This window comes from Vulpes vulpes, unplaced genomic scaffold, assembly GCF_048418805.1.
Source record: "Vulpes vulpes isolate BD-2025 unplaced genomic scaffold, VulVul3 u000000644, whole genome shotgun sequence".
NCBI classification, from domain to species: domain Eukaryota; kingdom Metazoa; phylum Chordata; class Mammalia; order Carnivora; family Canidae; genus Vulpes; species Vulpes vulpes.
Genome location: NW_027325787.1, coordinates 632,541 through 657,579, shown reverse-complemented (window position 1 = coordinate 657,579; position 25,039 = coordinate 632,541). Strand labels below are relative to the sequence as shown.

Below are 25,039 nucleotides of genomic sequence, written 5' to 3'. Positions count from 1 at the left end.
AATATGGTGACTATTAAGCTCTTGTGTGCCACTGAGGAACTAAATTTGTAATTTAATGTTAATAATTGAAGTTGATATGTCACACGTCTCTAGTGGCTATCATCTTAGACAACAAAGGTTGAAACCCTTTATATTTAATGTAGTGACTTAAGGGACTGGATTCAAGTCTACCATCTTACTATTTGTTTTGTTTGTCCCCACTGGCTTTTGATCCTCCTTTCCCATCTTCTTTTGGATTAACTGAGTATTTTTTTAGAATTCCATTTTAGCTCTATATCTTGAAATTTTTTAAGTGCTATTAGCTTTTCACAGCCCTTTAAGAGTTACTACTGTGCGTCTTTGTGTAGAATATATAAACTTTGCAACTACATGGGTTCATTTCCCATCCTCCTCTCCACAAATACTATGGTTGTCATTCAAATCACATTTCCATATGCTAAAACCCCACAATTTTTTGTTGTTTAAATAGCCATATGTTTTTATGCAAAAAAATCAGGTTTTATTTTTACTTATTCTTACATTGGTCAGAACTGATGTCAGGAACTTAAAACTTTCGTTTTCTACCTTTTAGATGAACAAAAATACAACATGGCATTATCATTAGACAAGAGTTGCTTTTTCACCTTTTACACAAGAATGTATATTATCCTTTCTTGAACAAAATGTACAGATTACCAAGGAAACCATCTTTGGGGGAAGTGTTTAATAGGCATATTTTATTTAAATAAATCCTCCAGTAGGAAATGGGAGAATTCATTGCCTTTACTTAGAAGGAGGCTGTGTAAGTAGTTACCTGTCACATTTCTCTGTGCAGCTCACCAACATTTCCTTATTGGAAACATCAATTTTTCCACATCACAGTTCCCAAAATGACTGTAAAGTCTCAAAATTCTGTATCTCATTTGGCTTCTATCTTGATCCCACCCAGGCTTTATTAATGGTTCACTTCATGTCATCATCTCCATCTTCGTAAATTTTCTCTAGAACATTCATTAGTCTCTCACTAGGATCTGTTTCAGTGTCATAGGAGGGCATTTTTTTCTCTTGGCATTCTTTTTCAACCCGAGTCAGGTAATTCCGCAGTGTGTTTTCTGCTTTCTTTCTCTATAAGGTGAGAACTGTATCTGTTTGACTTCTTTTTGAATTGCCTTCCACAGAGCTGGGTTTCAAGAGATGGTTCACAATCATGGAGTAACTCTTCTCATTTATATTCTTTACCAAAAAGATCAAATGACCTTTTTGTGAAATGCACCTGCACAGAGAGGAGTTGATGAACTCCAGTTAAGTTTGTGAAAGTCTGTATTACATTATCTGATGGATCCCATCCCTAACTATCGATTTTTACGGTATATCCTGTTCTGATGGGAGCAAACAGCAGATTTTGTCAAGAAGTTCTGCTTCTTTCTGTGATTTCTGCTGCATCATGTTCTTAATTTCTGTCTCAATCTTGGAGTTTTCAGCTAGCCATTTCGAGTGGTCTTTTCCAGCAGCACCTTCACCTCTTCTAGATTCTTCTGTAGTTTCCAACCACCCTCTGCAGTGGAGTGACCCTAGGTTTCTGCAGTCAGCATTGATTTAAAGAAGCTTCCTGTCCTCAGGCTAGCATAGCAGAGCCAATGAGGCCTCTACCAAAGCTGAAGCCATGGTAGGGCTCGGTCAGGCAAGGCCCCAGCCAAGAACAGGAAGCCATGCACCTAGCGCATTCACCGGGGCAAAGACCCACCTGCTCCATTGCAGCACCCCAAGCCTGTGTGAACACCCACCAGGCACAAGGCCTGGCCCATCTCCACCTCTGCTATATAGATTTCTTAAGAGAAAGTCGTTTATATTTGTGCAGATATTTGCTCCTTCTGATAGCTTTCTTTCCTTCCTGAATATTTGAGCTTCTCTCTGGTAAGTTCTTCCTTCAGCATGAAGAATGTCCTTTCCTTTAGCATTTCTGGCAGGGCAGATCTGCAAATTCTCTTAGTTTTCTTTGATCTGATAATATGGTTATCTTCATTCTTGAAGGATGTTTCCAGTGGATATAGATTTCTGCGGTGACCTTTCTTCTTTGCATGTGAAAGACCTTTTGTGCTGTCTTCTGATGAGAGGTCAGCAGTCATTCAAATCATTGCTCCTGTTCCCTCTAGCTGCTTTCAAGATTTTTGTCTTTAAGTTTGGTCATCAGGAGTTTGACTAGGAGGCACCCAGCGGGGTTTTCTTTGTGTTACCCTGTCGCTTATTCACTGAGCTGCTTATATCTGTAAATTTATGTCTCACCACATTTTAAGCCATTATTTCTTTAAATATTTTCTCTGCCCCATACTTACTCATCTCCTAGGAGGCCAATCGCAGTTTTCTTTTTTTAAAAGATTTATCTATTCATGAGAGAGAAAGAAAGAGAGAGAGAGAGAGAGGCAGAGACACAGGCAGAGGGAGAAGCAGGATCCCCGCAGGGAGCCCGATGTGGGACTTGACCCTGGATCCTGGGATCACACTGAGCCAAAGGCAGACACTCAACCGCTAACCTACCCAGGTTACCCAATCACACAGATGTTAAACCTTGAATTCCCACCCCATCCCCAGTGTTTAGTGTTTTGGATTGGATCATTTCTATCTGTTTTACCTTCAAGTTCCCTGACTCCTCAGTCATCTCCAGTCTGCTACTAAGCCCATCTACTGAAGCCTTTTAATTTCAGATTCTGAGATAGTAGAAAATACACATATTGGTTCATGCCCCCAGTTCCTGATACAGAGCTCTTGAAACCCTTGTAAATTCCTAAGTGGTAACAGTACTAGGAACACCTTATGTTCTACTGGAGTGACTCTGGGGTTGAGGGGCAGAGGGGTGGTTCCTGGATTGGGGCTGGTTACCAGAAAGACCCAACCATGATTAGAAACTTGAAATTTTCAGCCCCTTCTCCTCATTCTCCAGAGAGGGGAGGGGGCTGGAAATGGAATTTATGATTGATCATGCCTCTGTGAGGAAGCCTCCATTAAACCTCAAAAGTGCAGGATTTGAGGAGCTTCCAGGTTGGTGAACACATGCACACCGGAAGGGTTATGCACTCTAACTCACGGGGACAGATGCTCCTATGCTCAGGACCCTCCCAGACCTCACCCCACGTATTTCTTTGCCTGGTCATTCGTCTGTATCATTGCTTTAACCAACTGGTCGTGTTTCCCCCGAGCTCTGTGAGCTGCTCCAGGAAATTAATCAAACCTGAGGGGTAATGGGAACCTCGGATTTATAGCAGATGGGTCAGAAGCACAGGTGATACCCTGGACTTGTAACTGGCACCTGAAGGCCGGGGGTGTGTGTGGGGGTAGGTCTTGAGAGACCTTTACCTGTGGGATCTGACGCGATCTCGAGGCAGATTGTGTTAATTTAAATTGTAGGACACCCAGCTGGGGTCTCAGGATTGCTTGCCATGGCAAAAAACCCCACACATCTGGTGACCAGAAGTGTGTTGAGTGTGGAGGTCACATGAGAGTACAGGAGGCACACAGAGGAGGGAGAAACTGTCCACACCCCACCCCGAATACATAGGCATTAGATTTTTCAGTTCTAAAATTGCCATTCAATTCTTTAAAACGAATTTTTACTACTCTGCTGAGATTTGTTTTTTATTCAAAATAAGAATTTAGGATGCCTGGGTCGCTCAGTGGTTAGCGTCTGCCTTCGGCCAGGGTGTGATCCCGGGGTCCTGGGATTGAGTCCCACATTGGGCTCCCCACAGGGAGCTTGCTTCTCCCTCTGCCTATGTCTCTGCTCCTCTCTGTCTCTCTCATGAATAAGATCCTTAAAAAAAAGAAAAGAATTTGGTGGGGGGAGCACCTGCATGGCTCAGTTGATTAAACGTCTGCCTTTGGCTCAGGTCATGATCCCAGAGTCCCAGAATGGGACACAGTGGGTCCTCTGCTTCTCCCCCTGCCCCTTCCCATCTTGTGCTCTGTCACTCTCTAATAAAAATCTTAATTTTTTTTATACTCTTGAACACAATTTTATTAGCTTTAATTAAACACTCTTTGGAGATTCTTTTGGTTTCCTTTGCTTGTCTTTTGAGAACAAGCCATGTCTTTCTCTTTATTTGTATATTGGGTAATTTTGGATTATATCCTAAATGTTGTAACTGATATATAATTTATGATGTGTTGTAGAAACTGAATTCTGTTCCTTCATGCTCAGACACCATGGCTGCTCCAAACCCTGTACTCAATCTTCTAGCCAGTAAGCCGAGAAAGATTCCCACTGGAGGTTTTATGGTGCTGATGGAGACCTGACCTCAGGCCCAAAGTGGTGACACAGAAACAAAATCAGGAAACTCCCCTCATGTGGTGCCTTCCTTCCAGTTGACGACTCCCGTTCAGTTTTTGCCTGCTTCCGGGTAGCTGGTTTTTAAAGACTTTTCTCCCAGAGCTTATATTTTTTATTTGTGAAAGAGTTGGTTCAACTGGAGCTCTTTGACCCAGCCAGAAACCTAAAGTTATTTGGTTTCTCCCACATTATAAAATGAAATTTTCAAACATACACACCAAAGGTAAAATAATTTTAAAGTGGTGGCCTGGATTGTACAGTTAAATTTTCCTATACTTCACTATAACTCTATCCAATGATACACCTTATTTCCACACAATTCAGAATAAACCGCAGCCGTTACTGCTTCTCCCTAAACTTACTTCGGTCGTATGTATAATTAACTAGAATTCAACAATTTAGTTTTCTTCTTTTAATGTAAAATTTACACACAATGAGTGGGTAGCTGGACTGTGCATTCTTTGAATTTTAAAAAATAAACTTAGAGCTATAATTTACAAGAAAAGTTAACCAATTTGGTGTATCAACTCAAGGGGTTTTGTAATCATGATAGAAACATTCTATTGCCCCCAAAATTCCCGCATGCAGCCAATCCCCTCTCCTCACTCCTGAACTTATTTTTAAGGCCACCCAATTCTACACTTTGAGCGGGGGCCAGGGTGCCACTCCATGAATAGGAATTAGAGACCAGGGAGAGAGGCCGTCCACTGCCAAGTGTGACCCAGACGCCAGAGAAGAGAATAATGGCGAAGAGGAGCCAGGGCTCAGGCTGGGCTCTTCAGAAGTGTTCAGGCTGTCGGCAGAAAGGTGTTGAGTGGCTCAATGAGACCACTCTCCTACCTAAAGGCAGATTTTGCCCATCTCAGCACAATTACAGATGCTCATCTCTTGAGCCTGTTCTAGTAGCAGAGGAGTTCAGGAGGCAGGAGCTTGCTCGTGTGATCTTCAAGAATGCAACCTTAGGCAGGTTCCCATACCTCCTGCAGCCTGTTTTTTTTTTTTTTTTTTTTTCATTTGTAAAATGGACTTCCTCCAGGGATGAAGTGTCAACTCACCCTTTGGGGTCACATTAGCAAGGATTCCTCAGTCTCACCCAACAGGCAGCAGGCAATATGGATCTGGTACTTAGAGGACTGGAGGTCTGCACGGCAGTTCTATGGAGTTCTTTAGAATGTCTGAGACGGTCCAGGGAGGCAGATTTCCTTGTGAACGGAGTCCCCTGCTGCTGCCAGGGCTCAAATCTACCTATCTTCCAGAAGTAACTTGTATCTAGTCAATTAGAAGCAATATTTGTAGAAAAATGCTAAATTTTCCAAAGGTGTGGGCTTGATTTTCTGCATTTGAATTACCATCCTGAGTGCCCCAGAGGGGGACTGCCAATCCCAAGCACTTTTGAGAATGAGAGTCATTACAACTTAGATTTATGGAATTCTTGCCAATGTTTAAAAGCACCCTTTCATTTGATTCCTAGAACAATTGTATGAAGCAGGAAGGATAGGTATTAGGCCCCACTTAACAAATGAGAAAATGAAGACTTAAAGGCATCACATGACTTGCCTAAAGTCTCATGGTGGGGATGGCACAGCTAGGATCAGACAATTCTGAGTCCTGAGTGGCTTGGAGCTGAGTCACAGTTCAGGCTTGTCAACCTCAAGCCCTTATCCACAGAACTGTCTCCACTCAGTGAGGTAGAACTAGCAAACCGGGGAAAGAATACATTTTATGTTGTTACCCTGAAGGCACTCATAAATGTGTAAATCGAAAAAATTACTTCACTTGGTGCTACAGATATTTTCAGATTTTCTACCAGATTTCATTGAAAACTGCTGGCCCTGACTCCCTAAATTGATTTCATGATTCATTAAAATGTTGACCGGCAGTTTTTAGAAAACTCAGGTTACAAGATTTATGCAAATTTGAGAAACTTGGACTTAAAATTTTTCCTTCTTGGTTAACTTTTGCTTTTAAATAAAATCTGCACACTTGCACACACTATTGAATGATGAGGCATTAAAAGATTCCCCTGGCACGCACGCTATTGGTGCCTCACCTAGAGAGACTTCCTGCTCTGGAGTGCCCATCAGGCATTTTCCACTGGTCTTTGGTGAGCTCCACAACTGCACCCCTCGCCAGGGGCAGTCCCTTAACCTGGCATGCTTGCACCAGGGATGGACATGTGACTCAACCTGGCCCATCCAGTGTATCTGGGCACTTTCGCTGTAACTATTGGGAATTTTTTTTTTTTTTTTTAAATAACTACCTGGAAATAATGTGGGATCCTGGGATGAGAAAGGGTGTGGGGGCATTTCAGCCTCCAGGTGGAGAAAGCTTGCTTGAGAATGATCTCCATATTCCTGAAAGCAGATATTCCAGATCTGGAGAGAGGCTGTTACATTACAGTCATCTGGCTCCAGCATTTGCTAGACTCCGTTAAAGTCTTTTGCTGTTTAAGCCTAATTAATCTGGCTTCTGTAGCTATAAAAGCATCCTAATGCATTCTTTCATAAAAATATTGATAAAGTACAGAATAACAAATATTTAGGGGCCTTTAAACTTTAGTAATGTCAATTATCTGAAGAAAACAAAATCTGCATTCAGCTACCATGTTAATTTCTAAAGCGCCTGTGAGCGAAGAGCTACCGAGGGCATGCGCAGTGGCATCAACTGTGCCCTTGGGGCTGGAAAGGAAAACTTGCTAGTTAGGACCTTGAATTTTATTTTACCCTTCCTATCAGATGAGGTATCATCTGCCCCATGCTGTGATGCGTATAATTACATATGGTTGACTATACCTGTAATAGAGTCCCTATGGCTGCAATTTTTCCCTTGCCTTTCCCTTCTCTTTATGTGTATCAAAGACTCCAGTTCTTATTCAGAGTGGAGTGCTCTGAGAACTTTGCTACACAGGGACCAAGGAACAGTGCCTTAGACTGATTAGGGTTGGTTAGACTAGTTTCAGAGGGCTTCTGGTAGGCCTAAGAGCACAGGAAACACTTGAGATACAGCAATTCAATTATCCATTGAGATGGACTTGCTGAGAACTCTGAAGTACCGATGTGGCCTTTAGCACTGCGTGGTCTCTGTGTCTGCCTGCTACCCCTCCTTACGTTACTGCACTAGGCAATCATCTTTCATCTCCTGAGCTGCCTCATATCCTCCTCCCCCCAGCATTTTCTGTGCTGCCTTCTCTTTTGACACTTGGCATAATCCCTTCTGCAGTTTTAGATATAGTCTGGGTGGGTGGCCTGGGTGGCTCAGCGCTTTAGCGCTGCCTTCAGCCCAGGGCGTGATCCTGGAGTCCCGGGATTGAGTCCCACATCAGGCTCCCTGCATGGAACCTGCTTCTCCCTCTGTGTCTCTCATGAATAAATACAAAATAAAATCTTTAGATCAAGTCTGTGGGAACAGCAGGTTTCAGTCAGGGAAGTTAAGAGAACATTCTTAATGTGGCCATGCTTTTAGCTCTCCATGCTCTCACTTGAGAGGAACCAGTTTCATGGTCAGGTTCGGGCTTTAATCACCCCGTGACTCAGACCCGCATACAAATGCAGCATTTGGTGGTTGATTTTGTGCATGCATAGCTGGTTTGAGCATGCCAAACATGATCTGCTGTGACAGGGGATGAATGTGTACCTGGTTTTGTAGCTACCATTACATATCCTGTATATGAGGCCTGCTGGAGCCTGGGAACATCTGCCACATGTGCTGCCTGGGTTCGAATCCCAGTACTGCCCCTTGCCAGCGTGTGACTTCGGACAAATAACCTTCATTCCCCCATTTATAAAGTGGCTAAGAGCATTGGGTTATGATGAAGATTTGGTTAATACACAGACATAAACAGTATCTGGCACACATGAAGTGCTCTGTACTTGCTGGTCAATGTTATTACTCAGGGACCAGTAGAGAGTCTGGGCTCAGAGATGGTCACCGGCCTTCACACTGGGCACTAGTTGTGGGCACTGCTGGCATCTCCCAGGAGCAAATAGCTGCACATTACCCTTAAGACCTGTAAGAGCCACCGAAGACCTGTAACTTACTAGCTGCTAAAAATGCAATAAGAAATTGTAGTTTTGTTTGTAGTACTTTTTCATCCAGGATATTGCTTGGAAAAAAGTGGGTTCCTAAACTTGGAAAATTTGTTAATTTTATCATAATAGGATCTATGCATACATGTAAAGATAGCACATTATCAACAGAATTTTAGATTTAATCCTATACAATATTTAAGCTATTTGTCGTTGAGTTCCTGCACTTTTGCAGTCATACTTTGTCATTATAATGAACATCATTCATCTACATTTGTCTATCAATACAATTACTGTATTTTATGGATGTAAATAAAGAATGCCTTTCTAACATTCTTCTTTGAGGTATTTGTCAAAAGCAAGGATTTTCAAGGAAGGGTTTGGTTACAGCTCTGATTCTTCAGTTAGGAGAAAGTAAAACGTCCTAAGATTTGAATCAAACATCTAGATCACCCAAAAATGGTTTCACCGTGGACTAATAAGTCATTTACCTAGAGAGTAATTTATGTGAAAAACAGCTGCAACAAAGTGAAATCCAAGATTATTTTCAGCATGCCAAACTGGATGCAGAAACCATATGCATTGGGAGTCACATATTAGTAACTTACTATTAGGAACTGTTTAACTTCTACACAAGAATCCAGGAAACAAAGGTGGGCTCACGGTCACTATGGAACCTTATGGATGTTATTTAACAGAAGGCCGATGTGAGGATTAAATGTAAAGCACTTAAGCATAGGAGCTGGAGATGTAGGAAGAGCTCAGGAAACACTGGCTATTACATTATGTGGAAAAATACAGCCTCCCGAATCAGTGAATTTTAAGGCCGATTTGCATCAACTATAGTTAAAACCAGGCAGCCTTTCCCAGAAGTGTGATAAAAAATAATTTAAGGGTGCCTGGGTGGCCTAGTCATATTAAGTGTCCGACTCTTGGTTTCAGCTCAGGCTGTGATTGTGGTCAGAGATGGAGCCCTGCATCAGGCTCTGTGCTCAGTAGGGAGTCAAGTGCTTAAGTTTCTCTAAAATAAATGAATCAAAGAATTAAAAATCCTCTCCTTCACCCCACAAAAAGCAGCTGGTGGAAGACCATTCCTCTCTTCATAAGAGAATGAGAGAGATGGAGGGGACATGGAATCTTCCCGCCAAGTGACTTAAGTTGCTATATGAAGGGACAATTTTCTGCCTTAAAAATATTTTATGTCTCTTAAACGCTCATTCAGAATATTCTGTTGAAATGCATCTTCTAATATGAAAATCTGATTTAGACTTCTGGCCACGTGTCCATCTCTGTAAAAAAAAAACGTTAGGTAAGCTTTCTAAAGATCAAGAGAAAACTTATCACAAAAAGGCAGCGGTTCTTTTTGTCCATATGCAGAGACACTCCATCAGCCGTGAAGTCTCCTGTATTAGTTTATGAAGAAGCAGGAAGTTGAATTCTGATGTGGATTTTTTTAAAAAGAAGATTTGACAGGGAGAGAAAGAACACAAGTAGGGGGAGCCTGGCAGAGGGAGAAGCAGACTTCGTGCGGAGCAGGGAGCCCAACTCAGGCTCCATCCCAGGGCCTGAGCTGAAGGCAGCTGCTGAACTTGACCCTTGATGTGGATGTTTGCCCTCAGCAGGGAGTCCTGGACGGTGTTTCCAGACCTAAAAAAGGGGTGGGGGGAGGATAAAGGGCGGCAGCAGCTATCTGTAGACACAAGGGAGCTGAGTGTTCCTTGAGTCAGGGAGAAATAACATAAACCCCAACCTGAGAATGGGGTTTGAGAATGGAAGCAATTTCCTCAAACATTAACAGGAATGTTTGATTTTTTTTTTTTTAAATAGCACTTTGGGTAATTCAGTCCCCTTTAAAAAAAAAAAAAAAAAAAAAAGACCAGATGGGGTAGATCTGCTTGCTTTTTGTGTTCCCATGTTGATTATTCTTGGGGCATGGTTTTTTCTTTTTTCTTTTTAAAGAATGTTTATTTATTTATTCGAGAGAGAAAGAGAGAGAGAGAGAGAGAGAGGCAGAAACATAGGCAGAAAGAGAAGCAGGCTCAATGCAGGGAGCCCAATGTGGGACTTGATCCTGGGACTCCAGGATCATGCCCTGGGGGCCAAAGGCAGGCACTAAACCGCTGAACCATGCAGACCAGGGTAAAGGGGCACAGGAGGCTGCTGTTAGCAGATGAGTCTGGACATCCACTGAGTGCATAACCCTTGAGCGTGGCTTCCCCTAGCTGTACCTTGATACCCCTATCCACCCCTTCTACAGAACTTGTCTGCTTCCAGGTAAGTTATTTATTATGGGGGCCTTTTTGGGTCCCCACTGGGTGTGGGGGAATGCTAAAGTATGGTCCATAGACCAAGGCTGGTTTGTGAGGAGTACAGAAAATGAGCATTTAAAAGCTGTGACTGTAATCTGACAGTGCTGTAACACCCAAGCCCGATTCTGTAGTCTACATAAGCATCTGTCCACTGCACACTGGGGGGTAAAACTGTCCCTCTCAGATACCACACTGCCTGGGAGCTTGGGCCACCTGGCAGCAAACAGGCCTTGCTTAGATGCTGCCAGACCTGGGTTCAAGCACGGTGAGAGCACTTTCTAGAAGCATGACCTTGCACAAGCACTTTACCTTTCTGCGTCCAGATTTCCTTCTCAGGAAATGAGGATAATCGTAATGGATCAGCTATAGCAGGGGCTGGAGCAAGCAGCGTACAGTTCTCATGCCGGGCAAGCTCTGAGCATCTTCACACATTCACTCACCACTCTGGAGAGACCTCTGCAAGGAGTCTTGCCACCACCCCCATTTTACAGTTGAGGGGACCAAAGCACAGGGAAGTAACACAGTTGAGGTCGCACAGCCCTAAGCAGCAGAGTCGTGAGTCAAACTGGCAGTCTGACTTCGGCTTTGAGCTCCAACCCACTTCGGAGTGATGTGGATAAGATGAGCAATGTGCCCATGTGAGCGGCTCCACCCAGTGACTGCTGTCCATCTGCTGGTGTCCCCCAGATTAGCTGAACCCATTCTGCAGAGCCCAGTCACGGTCACATTGCTGAGACACTTGCTTGATGCTGCCCTACCCCTGCCCAGGATGGGATCAGCATGCTGGTGAGAATCTGGGGTCTGCTGTCAGGCCTTTGGAGACACAGACTGCCGGGCACCTCCTCTGGGCCATCACTGGGCACCACCTTCCCACTGCCTTCCTGGCTCATATGACAGAGGATTTACAGGTTCTGGGAAGTAGAAGGCAGGGTCAGAAAAGGTTTCAGCCTTAGTTTACCCAGGTTCATTACACAGGGAAGATGAATAATTCAGTGGTTTCTCAAATTTTTAAAGCAGTGTGTATGCGTGCACACACACATACTCAATCCCAGATAATATCCTTTACAGGATCCCAAAATATAGACTAGGTCTGGGACAGGAGGAGGGTGGAAGACCCGCAGCTGCCGTCCCAGACTTCCTTTTTTTTTTTTTTTTTTTTTTTTTTGCCTTCCCAGACTTCTGACAGGGCCCTTGCCCTGCCAGGTCCTAAGGTGAAAATCATAGGCCTCTGAGGAACAGTCTGAAAAGCTATCTTCAAAAATCTTTAAAAATTAATATCCAACACTCTTTGAAGTTGTAAGATCGAGAGGCTGGAGACAAACTGGAAATCAGCCTCATGTAGAAAAGTCGACATCATTTTAGGAGAACTTGATTGCTAAGTATGAAGGATGTACATACGTAAAGTGGAGACACTCATAGCTCTGACCCAAACCAGCTGTGATGTGGGGGACATCCTGAACCTTTGGAGGACTCAGTTTCCTTACTTGTGAACTGAAGGCAGCAAATTAGGTCACTTCTCAGGGTTTCTTCCAAGTAAAATACTTGTGCTTTTCTATGGTTCTGTGAGCTGTCTTTTCTGGAAATTCACAGGGATGAAAGAGACACCCATCCACTTGGAAATGGGTGAGCAACTGGCAAGTGGCCCCGTCCAGTGGGACCCACCTGTAAGCAGGGAGGCAGCCAGCATGGCACCAGGATGAAAAGTCTCATGAAGCTGCAGGACAATGAGAGGCAGTGGGATTGGGTGTGTCTGAAGGGTAGCCACACCGACCCTGCAGTGACAGAGGCTAGGAACACCTGCACACTCATGGCCAGCACCCCCGAGACATGCTCAGAGAGCTGGGTGAGGAGCAAATGACCATGTTCCTTCTCTGACGAGGTTCAGTTTAAGAGCACCTCTCCTGATGGGGCACATACGCACAATCTTCACTTTGGAAGAGCAGACACCATCGTGAGATTCCACATCACTGTGAGAATGATTTTATGGCTATTATATTCTCTTAACATTATCAAATTGGATAGCTTTCATTCCAAAGCTTAAAAAGGTGAACTAAGAAAATATATTTTTTAGTGACACTGTTAATGACCAAAGTAAAAGGAATATCCAAGTTCACAAGAGTGACCTATGCAGAGTTTTGTTAGGGGTGTAGATAAAACTGTAAGGGTGAACATCCAGTACAAATAAGAATATAATACTTGGGGCATGACGTCTTACACCTAAATTTCAGTGTTTTAAGATTCTCAGGAGGGAACCCACATGTTCCCATGTGTATCTGGTGCTTTGGTATAAGGAATGTTCCAAATCCATGGCCGATCTGGGGGGAAAAGACAGATAAACCACATTATATAATACTTATTTAAACAGGATTACAAAAAATTCACTTACCCGACAGGATAAAACCACCCATGTGTTGGAGTCTACAAATTGTTAACCCCCCACTTATCTAAAGTTTTAGGACAGCGAGCGTGCACATGTGCACAGAGGAGGGAGAGAATGAACCTCAAGCTGCCTCTGCACTGAGCCCAGAGCCCAACATGTGGCTCAATCTCATGATCTGAGATCATGACGCGAGCCAAAACCAAGAGTCAGACGCTGAATTGCACCAGGTGCCTGTTGAAACCTTTTCTGAACCCACTCCAGACGACTGCCCATTTCAAACAGTAGCTATTGACAAAGGTTCACGCTGAGACATGGGCAAGTAAAACATGGAAGCAGGCCGGCAGAAACCAGGCCTTACATCCTGAATTGCCACTTAAATTTACCAGTCACTTTCCCTGTCAGCCTCAGTTTTCTTATCTGTACCTGCTCTGTGGCACTGTCAGGAGGGTTGAGATAAAGGCATGTAGTGCCTGAGAGCATCTAGCAGAGAAAGAAACTCATAAAGGGCAGCTATTCTTATCTTCTTTTACAAAGCTGGAGAAACCAACACATGTAACATATGGCACAGTGCTCTCAGCTGGCCACGGTCACATATAACCAAGAGGCCCAGGGTCACATCCATGAAACGCTGTTCCATTCCTTAGGGCTAATAATTGATGAGGCATAAAGGTCTCTGTACAATGACCATAGACCAATGTTGAAGAAAGTGACATGCTTTGGTAGGACACAGAAAGAACCCTGAAGACCTAGGTGGGATCCTGCCCTCATCCGTCTCTGCACCATAGCGGGGAAGCACTGGGATCTTTGCCTCAGGTTCCTCATCCGTGAAATGGGCATTAGCTACATAAGCAACCCTCCAGGGATGACTGTGAAACAAAGGAGAGCACACCTGTGGAAGTTCCTGGCATGTTTCAGGTGCTCAATAAACGTACTTTCCCCTCTTTTAACGGGTGTTTCAGAAACTGAAAAAAAATCTGAACAAATCACTTTTACCAAGCATCACTACTGCTAGAGTCAAATCAATTCTAAAGAACCACACTAGTAACATAAGTAGGGTATAAATACATTGCTAGAGTTGAGAGTCAGTCCCCACATAATTGTCCTGATAAGTAGGAGAGTTACAAAGACTGAAGGGTTGGCAGCTTACAGTAAAGCAGCCACTGAGCAGGTGTGCTGAGAGGTACCATCCTTGGAAGCTGCTGCTCAGCATGGCCAGCCTGCTCTTGGGGGAAGCGGTCTCTGCTTTCTGAACAGAGGCAGGTAGTGGCTCAGACAGTGGCCTGGCAAACGACCAGAGGCTCTCCTGACAGTTCATGGTGTTGATTAATGGTAGTATAAAGCACACAAATGGCAGCACCCGGCAGGGATGTGCAGGGAAAGAATGCCAAGGATGGCAACAAGTTATCAGAACACTGTTGTCTTTGGCCTTGAGATGGTGTGAAAGCCTGAAACCACACACTTTGTTAAACAAGATTTGAGAGAGTGCCATAATCCTGGGCCTGTGTGACATGCTTGCTTCGTAAAAGGTTAAAGGTTTGGCATTGTTGAAGACTCCCCACAGCTATCTTCTGGCCTTAACAAAGCCCTTGCTCTCTTCTCCTGGGAACACCATCTTGTGCAGCTGGACTTCTCCCAGCATTTTCTGTAAACTGCTATTGGGTAGCATGAGCTCTATTTTATCACCAAAGCAGAGGATAACCCTGACCCTTGTTATATGAGTAGCTATTTGATTCTTCACCAAGGCAGGGTTTGTGATGCAAACATCTGCCAGTAACTTTGAGACCACCATTGCATTTACTCCTCTCCCACAATTAGCCAACAATGACCAAGTAACTACTCTATTGGCAAATCCCTGGACACTCTGCTTGATAAATGAGCAAATATCTATACCGATGCCCCGATCATTTGCCATGCTGGCTCAAAGGTTCACACTACCTTGGGAAACAGACAAAAAAAGGTTAACAGGAAGGTGAGAAGAGGTGGTTGTGACTCCGTAGTCTTTACCAGAAATCAACCACTCCTTGGCTTAGATGAGGCCTGCTTTAAGCAATCCTCATAAATCGTCCCATGAAAGAAAAACTTGCCTCATAAGATAGTCTTGCATATATATGATGGTTAGATGCCAGGTAGGCTGCTAGACAAAGCTGAAGTCCCTCTCAGTTTACAGTCCAGTGCGGCAGAGAGACGAACTTTACTACATCAGCGTGAGGGCACCCAAACCTGGCTGACATGATGCATTTGGCCCATTTCCCCAGAGTTCACCTCCAGGGAGCTTGTTTCAGTGGGTCTAGGCTGGGGCCTGGCATTACTCATTCTTACCAAGTTCTAACAGTGATCTTAACACAATCAGAGTTTGGGATCAGAGGCTAACTGGGATGAAAAGCTTTTTCCTGAAATACAATGGAAGGATTTAAAACAGGAGTGTGACATGATGAGAGGTACAAGGCAGCAGTGGAGAGGATGCCCAATGGGAGGGGACCAAACCAAGGAGATGATAAGCAGTGCACTAGGTGAGACGGTGAAGCCAACAGTAAGGCCACAGCCGGAAGCCTGGGGATGTTTCATCTCTGTGTATTTCCTGTCTGTCCCTGTGGTCAATTGAATGTGTGCATCCTGCATTTCTAACTCTACAACTGAGCTGTCTGTGGGGAGGTGATATAGTGTGACCGTAAAGGGGACATGGACAGGGCAGACAAGGCTGCCCATAGGGCCCTGACCAAGTTGACCTAAGTGTTTACCTTCCTAAGTTTGCAAAGTAGGGGCTAGATCAGTACCAGTATTGTGGGGGTAGTGAGGACTCAATAATCAATAAATTCATGTTAAGTGCTCATAGGAGGTCCTGGCATGTAATAAGTACTTAATGAGTGCTAGCTACTGTAATATTATAATTAGCACCACCATCAACCACAGCGGGTGAGGACTGTCATCATCCTATATGCCGTGTAGCTCCTCAGGTTTTAACAGCCAGACAAACCCAAGTACAATATCCTGTTCTACATAGCCAGGAAATAAGCTCTTTCCTCTAATCCTCTAAGAAGTGGCCCTTGCGTTAAAGAGTTAGGACTCTACCCCCTTGTCCAAACACCGCCCCCCCCCCCCACTTCTCCGCTATCTTCAGGGGAACTTAATATCTTACCTATAGAAGCCAATGTGTCACCTAAGCAATCACCTTTAATTCTTTCCTTGTCTCAGGCACAGAGTGTGTATGTTTGCGTGTGCTCTGTGGTTTGATCCCAAAGAGATGAGTTTTTTTGTTTTTTTGTTTTTTAAGATTTTAAATCAACAAATGTATGAAAGACTTGCCAGCTTGCAATACAAAGGAAAGCTCCAAAATATTTTACACTGGGTTACCGACCTAACAGAGATGCTATCTTTGGTAATTATGATACTAGTGTTATCTGAAACCCATTAACATTCTTTTCTTTGAGGTTATCCCATATTAATCTGTGACTAAAAAAAAAGCACAAGAGAACAACCTATCCAGTGGGAGGAAGAATAATTTAAATTGTTAAAAACCAAGTACTGACTTCAATACAATCTGATAAAATTACTTTTTTACTTTGATAATTCTAGATTTCCTATAAGTTTCTCTTTACAAAGTAATTTTAAAAGCTAAGCTGGAAGTATGGTGTCAGGCTTCTATTTGTATTATGAAACAAAACCGGATTTTATTAAAGGAGAATGATCAAAATGTCTAGAAACCTTTTGTTTTTCCATAACCGCCCCCCCTCATTTCTAAAGATCTTTCAAAAATAGGTCCTTGAAAATTAAGCATTATCAATAATGATTTTAAGTGGGGCACCTGAGTGGCTCAGTGGATGGCTCAGGGCATAATCCCGGGGTCCTGGGATTGAGTCCCACATCTGGCTCCCTGCAGGGAGCCTGCCTCTCTCTGGTCTCTCATGAATAAATAAATAAAATCTTAAAAAAAATAATGATTTTAAGTGACCTCTTTTGCATTTTCTTTGGATTAGAAAATTGAATCAGCTTCCTGCTTCCCTTACAAAACTGCTTTATGAATCTGGTCTCTACTATTTAGCAATAATTCTGACAGGTCTGGGCTGAAGTTTATTCCTATACTATCTAAATTCAAGGAATTATTTCAAATGAATCAAGCAGTAGGGGGGATGGTTAAACTATCTGGGAACCAATGGTATAAAGCACTTAGAGAATTATATACACTATATACATGCTAACTCTACATCACGCATCTCATGTGCCAAGCAGGTTTTAATGACCTCTCCTACTGAGCAATTACATATACAGCTAATTAGCTTAGTTCTAGACACTTAAAACTTAAATTTTGAAATAATTTAAACCTGCAAAAGATATACACAACTTGGCAGATACCACCCTAACTGATTGATCAATATTGACTTTATCAGTAATCAGGCAGATTGTTATGTAACTCCTTACAGGATGCACCAAGAAAAACATCTCTTCTGTGGTCTTGGCAAAAGTGCATAACTTATGAAGAAACAGTGGACAAACCATTCATACAACATCCCTCACCATCTTTAAGATAATCGGCCTGAAATCTTGCGGAACTGTTTCAAATTAAAGAGACTGATAAACGTGACATGTAACCTGAAACTTTCCTTTCACCATAAAGGACATTACTGGGGTACAGATGAAATCTGAATAAATTCTGTAGGTGACAGTATTGAATCAATGTTAATTCCTGATTTTGGTAACTGCACTCTGGCTACGTAAGAGGACATTTTAAAGAAATTTATGTTGAAGGGCCCCTAGGTGGTTGAGCATCTGCCTTCGGCTCAGGTCGTGATCCTGGGTCCAGGAATTGAGTCCCACACATCTGGCTCCTCACGGGGAGCCTGCTTCTCCCTCTGCCTGTGTCTCTGCCTCTCTGTGTCTCTCATGAATAAATAAATACAATCTTAAAAAAAAAAAACATGTTGAAGTATTCAGAGATTGCCAACATTGTTTACAGCTTTCAAATGAATCAGAAAAAAGTTAACATGATAAAGAAGGATTATGCAAAAATTATAAAATATGCATATTTGGGGAACTTGGGGAACAGAATATGGGAATTCTTCTTAGAACTTTTTTCTATATCTGAAAATACATCAACATATTAAAAAAAATAATACAATTGGCTTTGAACATGGGTTTGAACTGCAAAGGTCCACTTACACATGGATTTTTCCCAATATGCATACAATACTTAAATATATTTTCTCTTCCTCATAATTTTTTAAAAAAAGATTTTATTTATTCATGAGAGACACAGAGAGAGGGGCAAAGACATAGGTAGAGGGAGAAGCAGGCTCCACGCAGGGATCCCGATATGGGACTCGATCCCGGGACTCTAGGACCACGCCCTGGGCTGAAGGCAGGTGCTAAACCGCTGAGCTACCCAGGCGTCCCTCTTCCTCATAATTTCTTAACATTTTCTTTTCTCTAGCTTACTTTATCATAGGAATATACTGTTTAATATGTATAATATACAAAATATGTGCTGTTATTAGTAAGGCTCCTGATCAACAAGGCTATTAGTAGTTAAGGTTTTGGGAAGTAGAAAGTTGTATGTGGATTTTCAACTGCACTGGGGGTCAGTGCCCCTAACCCCCACATTGTACAAGGGCCATCTGTATACATATACCATGTATATTTAAAGAAAAAATCAAAAGGAAAAACCCAGATCACTTAATAGAACAAAGCTAAAGCCTCTGAACCTCTGTATGTTCAATTATTCTTAAATCTGACATATAACTTATTCTGTAAGTCCAAATTAGATAGGCTTTACTTGGGATGCTGGGTGGCTCAGAGGTTGAGCATCTGCCTTTGGCTCAGGGTGTGATCCTGTGATTTGGGATCACATCCCACATCAAACTCCCTTCATGGACCCTGCTTTTCCTTCTGCCTGTGTCTCTGCCTCTCTCTCATGAATACATAAATAAAATCTAAAAAAGACTTTACTGAATTTTACCTTGTTTTATCTGCTTAATAGTGTATCGAATAAAACAAAGAATATATGCTAAAAAGTAAGTTTTAAGTAGTAGATGCCTCTGGCATATACTAGCTCAGGAGTGATCACATACTGGTCTATTTTATTCTTTTCAGGCTCAGGGTCACAGCAAGTGGGATATACGGAAATAAGATTTAAAATGTTGGTGATTTTGAGGGCTTCCCCCCCCTCACATCAGACAGGTGATGCACCGAGGTCACAAACATGGTTTGAGGGAGGCACATGTCACACAATGGTGTGAACACCACCCAATCATTATGCTCATGAACTATATAAAAAGATCTAAAAGATTATTTTAAAGTCACAACTCCTATTAGTTAAATGAGTTTGGTTAAGTTTAACTTTTCAGGAGAAGGGTAAACTCCACAGAGCCAGGGATTTGTGTTTGTCTTGTTCAAAGACATATTCTAAGTACTTAGACGGTGTGTGCACACAGTAGGTTCTCAGTAATATACCTGTGGAGAGAACAGATAAACAGCAAGTACTGTGTAAAGCAAGCTATACCTGCAGCTGTGTCTTTATTTTGCTTTATTATTTGATCAATTTCTTGGTTTCAGGATGCCTGCTGGTATCTTTATTTTTTTAAGAATTTATTTATTGGACAGAGAGTGTGCATGAGAGAGCACAAGCAGAGGGAGGAGCAGAGGGAGAGGGAGAAGCAGGCTTCTCGCTGAGCAGGGAGCCCTATATGGGGCTCCCTCCCAGGACCCTGGGATCATGACCTGAGTGGAAGGCAGACGTTCAACCGACTGAGCCACCCAGATGCCCGTCTGCTGATACCTTGTAATAAACTGTAATTTGTTCACAGCAGTGTATTTCTTTGCTAAGCTTTCTAGTTAGTCCTCGGATTTAAAAAAAAAAAAAAAGGCTGAATAAAAAAAAATTAAAAAGGCTGAATAAGATCTTATACATGTTACAGTGGTTTGAAAATCCTTTTCAAAGTACTTCTGGAATGTTCATAACCACTCAATTCTCCAAATTTTAATAAGATGCCGCCTTCTAGTCCATAGAATTCCCCTGAATTCTGGCTATATGTGAAGTAGTGATATCTGAGTGACTGGCATTCTGCATGTCACTGAAGCAGCATGGAAGGTAAAATCATACTAACAAAAAATAAAATGCTTCACTCTCTAAGTATCTTTCAAAGGAAATGCATAAACCCAGAAAACTCCGCTAAATAATGGAAAACATTCTGCTCGCTGGCCAAGTAAAAGATTCATCATTACAACAGTCTAAGATAGTACCCACCTGGAAACTTTTAAATTCTTGGGAATGCATTTTCTATCAGAACTGAAGGAGTCTTGGGATATGTTTAAGGCTCCTCCATCATCATCTTTTTTTTTTTTTTTAAAGATTTATTTATTCATTAGAGACAGAGAGAGAGAGAGAGAGGCAGAGACACAGGTAGAAGGAGAAGCAGGCTCCATGTAGAGAGCCTGATGTGGGACTCGATCCCAGCATTCCAGGATCACGCTCTGAGCCAAAGGTAGACGCTCAACCGCTGAGCAACTCTGGTGTCCCTCCTTCCATTTTCTTTCATTCTTGCTTTCAAAGTCCTTTGGAGATTAGGATTAAGTGGAGGTGTAATTCTAGCCAAGGTTCTGGGCTGGAGGTGGAAAATACATAGCCCAAGGCCAGACCACAGGAAGTCAATTCATTCAGTCAGCCAGTCTGGCAGTCTGTCTGTCCCCACCTCTACTAAGCTTATTCAGAACTCAGGTCTGGGGAAGGGCGGGGGGTGGGGAGGAACACGAAAAACAGAAGAAAAAACAAGGTACAGTATAAAGCTGGGAGGCAGAAGGAGAGGTTTTCACGGTCAGGTCCTGTGACACTGGGAGGATTCAGGGACTGTCATACATAGGCCTTAGGCTCTTTTCATCATCAGTTCAGCAAGGGGAAGGGGAGAAATGAATACAGATCCATTATTATATGCCAGGAACTGATCTGGATATTCTAAATAATAGAAACACCAGCTTACTCTGCACTGGATACTGTATTAGGTGCTATAAAGACAGCATCCAGGTCACTCTTCTTCATAAACTCTATGAAGTAGGTGCTCTTTTCCCCCCCATTTTACAGAGAGAAACATTAAGGCTAGAGAAAGAAAATAACTGCCCAAGGTCACTTAATAAGTTGCGAGGATGGTGCAAGCACACAGCCTGGTTCTAAAACACAATTTTTCATTTCTGTTGGGGTGGAGAGGGGCACAGATTCTCTGAAATTCTGACAAAACCTGTATAATCTTGCTAGTGAAAAATGAAGATGCATAAATACACAAAAGATTTAGAGGACTCAAACGTACACAGCTTAGAAAGAAGGGGAAAAAATGCCTTCTGAAACTTGCTATCAACACAACTCATTACGGCCAAAGTCACCTGTTAGACAACAGGAGACACATCTAACAAAGTTAACACAATCTAAGAAACAGATCCATTGGAAGGGGAAGGTTTGGTTTACCATGAAAGCCAGAAAGGGGAAGTGAGGATGGGTAAGTAACTAGAACCCATGTTGCACTGTCCAGGGAAGAAAGGGACCCAGTGGGCAAAGCTGACTCTGATAGGGAATCAGAGATTTTGGAATATTAATGGTGTGACATCATTAAAACTTTCTAAACGAAAACCACACTTTCCCTTTTCCCTGTTCAGATTCAGAACTTACTAAAAAACCATTGGCTATAATCTGGCTATGTAGGCATCTACCTTCCAGGGGAAAATATGCTGGTTATAATAGAACCTTTTGCCAATTTTTTTTTAAAGATTTTATTTATTTATTCATGCAGAGAGAGAGGCAGAGACACAGGCAGAGGGAGAAGCAGGCTCCATGCAGGGAACCTGACGTGGGACTCGATCCTGGGTCTCCAAGGATCACACCCTGGGCCAAAGGCAGTGCTAAACCGCTGAGCCACCCGGGCTCCCCCTTTTGCCAATTTTAAATTAATAAGCATGTCCTGATTATACTTCTGCTCCTGTGTGAGTCTGGTAGGTGTGAAGTTGCTTTAGAGACAGACATCCTAGGGGTAAGAAAAGTGGTACTGCAGCCTGTGTAGCTGGGTCAGACTTGGGATGGCGCTGGTGCCACCCATGCCAGCCAGCTCTCCTCCATAAACATCAGGAACCTGAACCAATATTCCAATGACTTTCTATTATGAAACACTATCTAGAGGAGCCTAGGGATTTCCCTTTTAAGAGGATGGAAGGTTTTGTGAAGTCAAAATTATCTTCATCAAAGTATTAAGTCATTATTTGTCATTTTCACTTCTTGAGAGTGTAACAGGCTTTGTGATGTATACTGCAACAGAGCAGCTATGAGAATTTAGTGGTCTTTCATAGTAAAGAGGCCAGCAAAACTGTAAATAATGCCACCTTCCTCACTTTTTTTTTCTTTTTGAAATAGTAAATTAAAAAATATTATATATATATATAAAATAGGCCTATTACTATTATTTTAAAAACTAATATAAAAGATTCATGGTTTTGATTTCTAATATAGTAAATCTCAAAGATACAAAAACCCACGTAAGTCAAAGCTCCTTGTGATCGTTAATAATAAGGGTGCCGAGGGGTTTCCTGGACCAACCAGTTTGAGAACTACAGCTCTAGGGCCCCGGACAGGGCAGCCAAGGGGCTTCTGCAAGCCTGTTTCCAAAGTGTTCCATGAGCCAACCTCCCACTGAGAGACCAATGGCTTCTTTTGAGCAGTTTCTGTTTTGGTACCAAACACGATTTCCTTTCATGTGTATCCTACCTTTATTTCCATACAGTTCTGGAGGCAGGTCATATGGCACAGGAAAGGCGGCTGCTGGCTCCTTGCTCCCTGAGAAGAATTTCTGTTTTACTTTGAAGCTGTCCAGGCCCTGTGAACACATAGAGGGAATCTCTGATTGCACCCCATTTTCTGAAAAAGATCTCAAGAAGCAATGATATCTTTATGGTACTCATAGCAAAACTGAAGTTATTTCAGAGCTATTTTTCAATGTTTGATAGGTAAGATATTTACACCTGCCTTAAATTAATCTTTCCTAAAAAGAGGAGGTTTGAATTTTAAAAATTAAATTTTAACAAAGTTCACAAAGTTTAATAAAAGAAAACAAAAGAGAAAACAATTGTGGCTCTCATAGCCCATTTCTCCTAACCGCTCTGTACAGTCTGCAAGGAGTGTGTACAAGACACTGTATATAAATAATTCCAATATTGCTATAGTAACAGGCTGCTCACTCTGGTGTAAGAATAAAAGTTGCCTTCATGTATAATGAAAGTGTTCCAATATAATGTGAGAGGAATATAAAAACAAAAACTATTCCAGACTCACCAAAATGGAAGGTTTATTCCAAGAACTCCAGAATAGGGTATTATTTTTAGATCTTAACCAGGGTACAAGGTATTCTGTATCTCGGCTGATGTGGAGAACCACTGCAGCCTTCTAGGACAGGGCCCCTGCAGCAGTGCAGGTGCTTAACATGTGAAACTCACGCTCCCCATGCCTCCACACGCCGATCCTCCTCTGCTGGCTTCCCTGGTGGGTTATCCCAGCACCTTACTTGCAAATCAGTTTGCCTCTCATCCCTTCTGTCTACCCATCCAAACACATACCCACCCTCTGTCCTAAATACCCGCATGTCAAACAGTGCTCGTGTCCTTGGAACTCTACAAAGAACCAGAACTATAGTGCTTAGTCTTGATGCTCAGAGAAGTGAGCAGGGGAGGCTGCTCATGGGCCTCGGATAGGACATGGTAAGAGCTGGAGTTACACTGCCCTGGACTTCAGGCAATCTGAGTTCTAACACATTGCTCCGGCATTCACAGAGCTGTGAGAATGGCTGGTATTTGTGTTTGTTCATTCAACACATTTCTTGAGTGCCCCTTCTGTGTAGGCATGGTGCCAGGCACTGAGTGCCTAAAGTTAACAAACATGTCATCATCCCTGTCCTCATGGGTCACATAATCTAGTGCGTTTATAAATAAGTAAAATAAATACATACTTGTGAGGACCACAATGAAGAAAAGCAGAAGTACTACAAGAGAGAATAGACCTGTTTTAGACATGGGGGTTGGGGTGGGGGGGGTTTGCCAATAGAAGCCTCCCTGAAAAAGTGATTTTTTAAAAAGATTTTATTTATTTATTTATTCATGAGAGACACAGAGAGAGAGAGAGGCAGAGAGAGAAGCAGGCTCCATGCAAGGAGCCTGATGCGGGACTCGATCCCAGGACTCCAGGACTACGCCCTGGGCCAAAGGCAGGCACTAAACCGCTGAGCCATCCAGGGATCCCCAAAAGTGATGTTTTAATTAGACTCTGAAAGAGGAGTCGGGCTAGTAGAGGCGAGAGTGGAAATATTCCAGGCAGAAGAAATAGCATCTGAAAAGGTGCAGAGGTGGCAAAGAGCTTGTGTGTTCCAGGAGCTAAAAACAATGGTCAGTGGGACACCTGGACACTCGGTTACTAGACCCCAATTTCCTCATCTGCAAAATCAGAATGAAGCAGTCTGAATGTCATCACGTTAAAGTGTCTTCCACATCAGCACCTAGTCTTGGTGCACAGCTGGTGTTCAAGCAGTGCTGAGCTGCAAAAATAGGATAAAGGTATCTTGTCTGCTGACTCTAGAGGCTTTTGCATAAGAACAAATCAAACGTGTAAGTGCTCTGTGCACAAGAAGACCTGTAGAAAGGTACAGGCGATGAAGAAAGGTCCAGCATTGATGAAGATGATGAGTAACACATCAAAAGGCGGTAAGTGATAACCTGTTGAATGCAACATAGAAAAGGAAGAAATGCCTTTTTACCAATTTTGGGATAAGGAAAGGCTTTGTAGAAAAGATTACAGCTGGGTCTTGAGAAATTGGTCTAATTTTGATAAACAGAGAGATGGCAGGCAAGAACATCAAGGGAGATCAGCATAACACAAGGCAGATTTGGAAAAGCACAGAGCAGGCCTGTTAGGGGGATGGGGAGTGAATGAGCTAATGCACAGGAGGCGGCCTGACAACACTGGAGAGAACCTGACTGGAGACGGTTTGAATGGGAAGCAGTATGGGTCTCT

At 42.8% G+C, this 25,039-nt stretch overlaps 1 protein-coding gene and 2 pseudogenes across 2 annotated transcripts in view; all 3 read right to left on the bottom strand.

Moving 5' to 3' along the window:
- Positions 1-688: 688 nt before the first annotated feature.
- On the bottom strand, positions 689-1,535 carry LOC140597349 (calcyclin-binding protein pseudogene; annotated as a pseudogene).
- Positions 1,536-12,586: 11,051 nt separating this feature from the next.
- Positions 12,587-25,039, bottom strand: part of TDP1 (tyrosyl-DNA phosphodiesterase 1) — an 83,263-nt gene continuing 70,810 nt past the window's right edge. For both annotated transcript variants that reach the window (XM_026012533.2, XM_072745581.1), the window contains exons 15-16: positions 22,748-22,856; positions 12,587-12,949 (exon numbers count right to left, since the gene is read on the bottom strand). In XM_026012533.2, coding sequence (XP_025868318.1) covers positions 12,876-12,949; positions 22,748-22,856 — 183 coding nt within the window. In that variant the 3' untranslated portion in view covers positions 12,587-12,875. The remainder of the gene's footprint in view (positions 12,950-22,747; positions 22,857-25,039) is intronic.
- Positions 19,176-19,285, bottom strand: LOC112930214 (small nucleolar RNA U13; annotated as a pseudogene).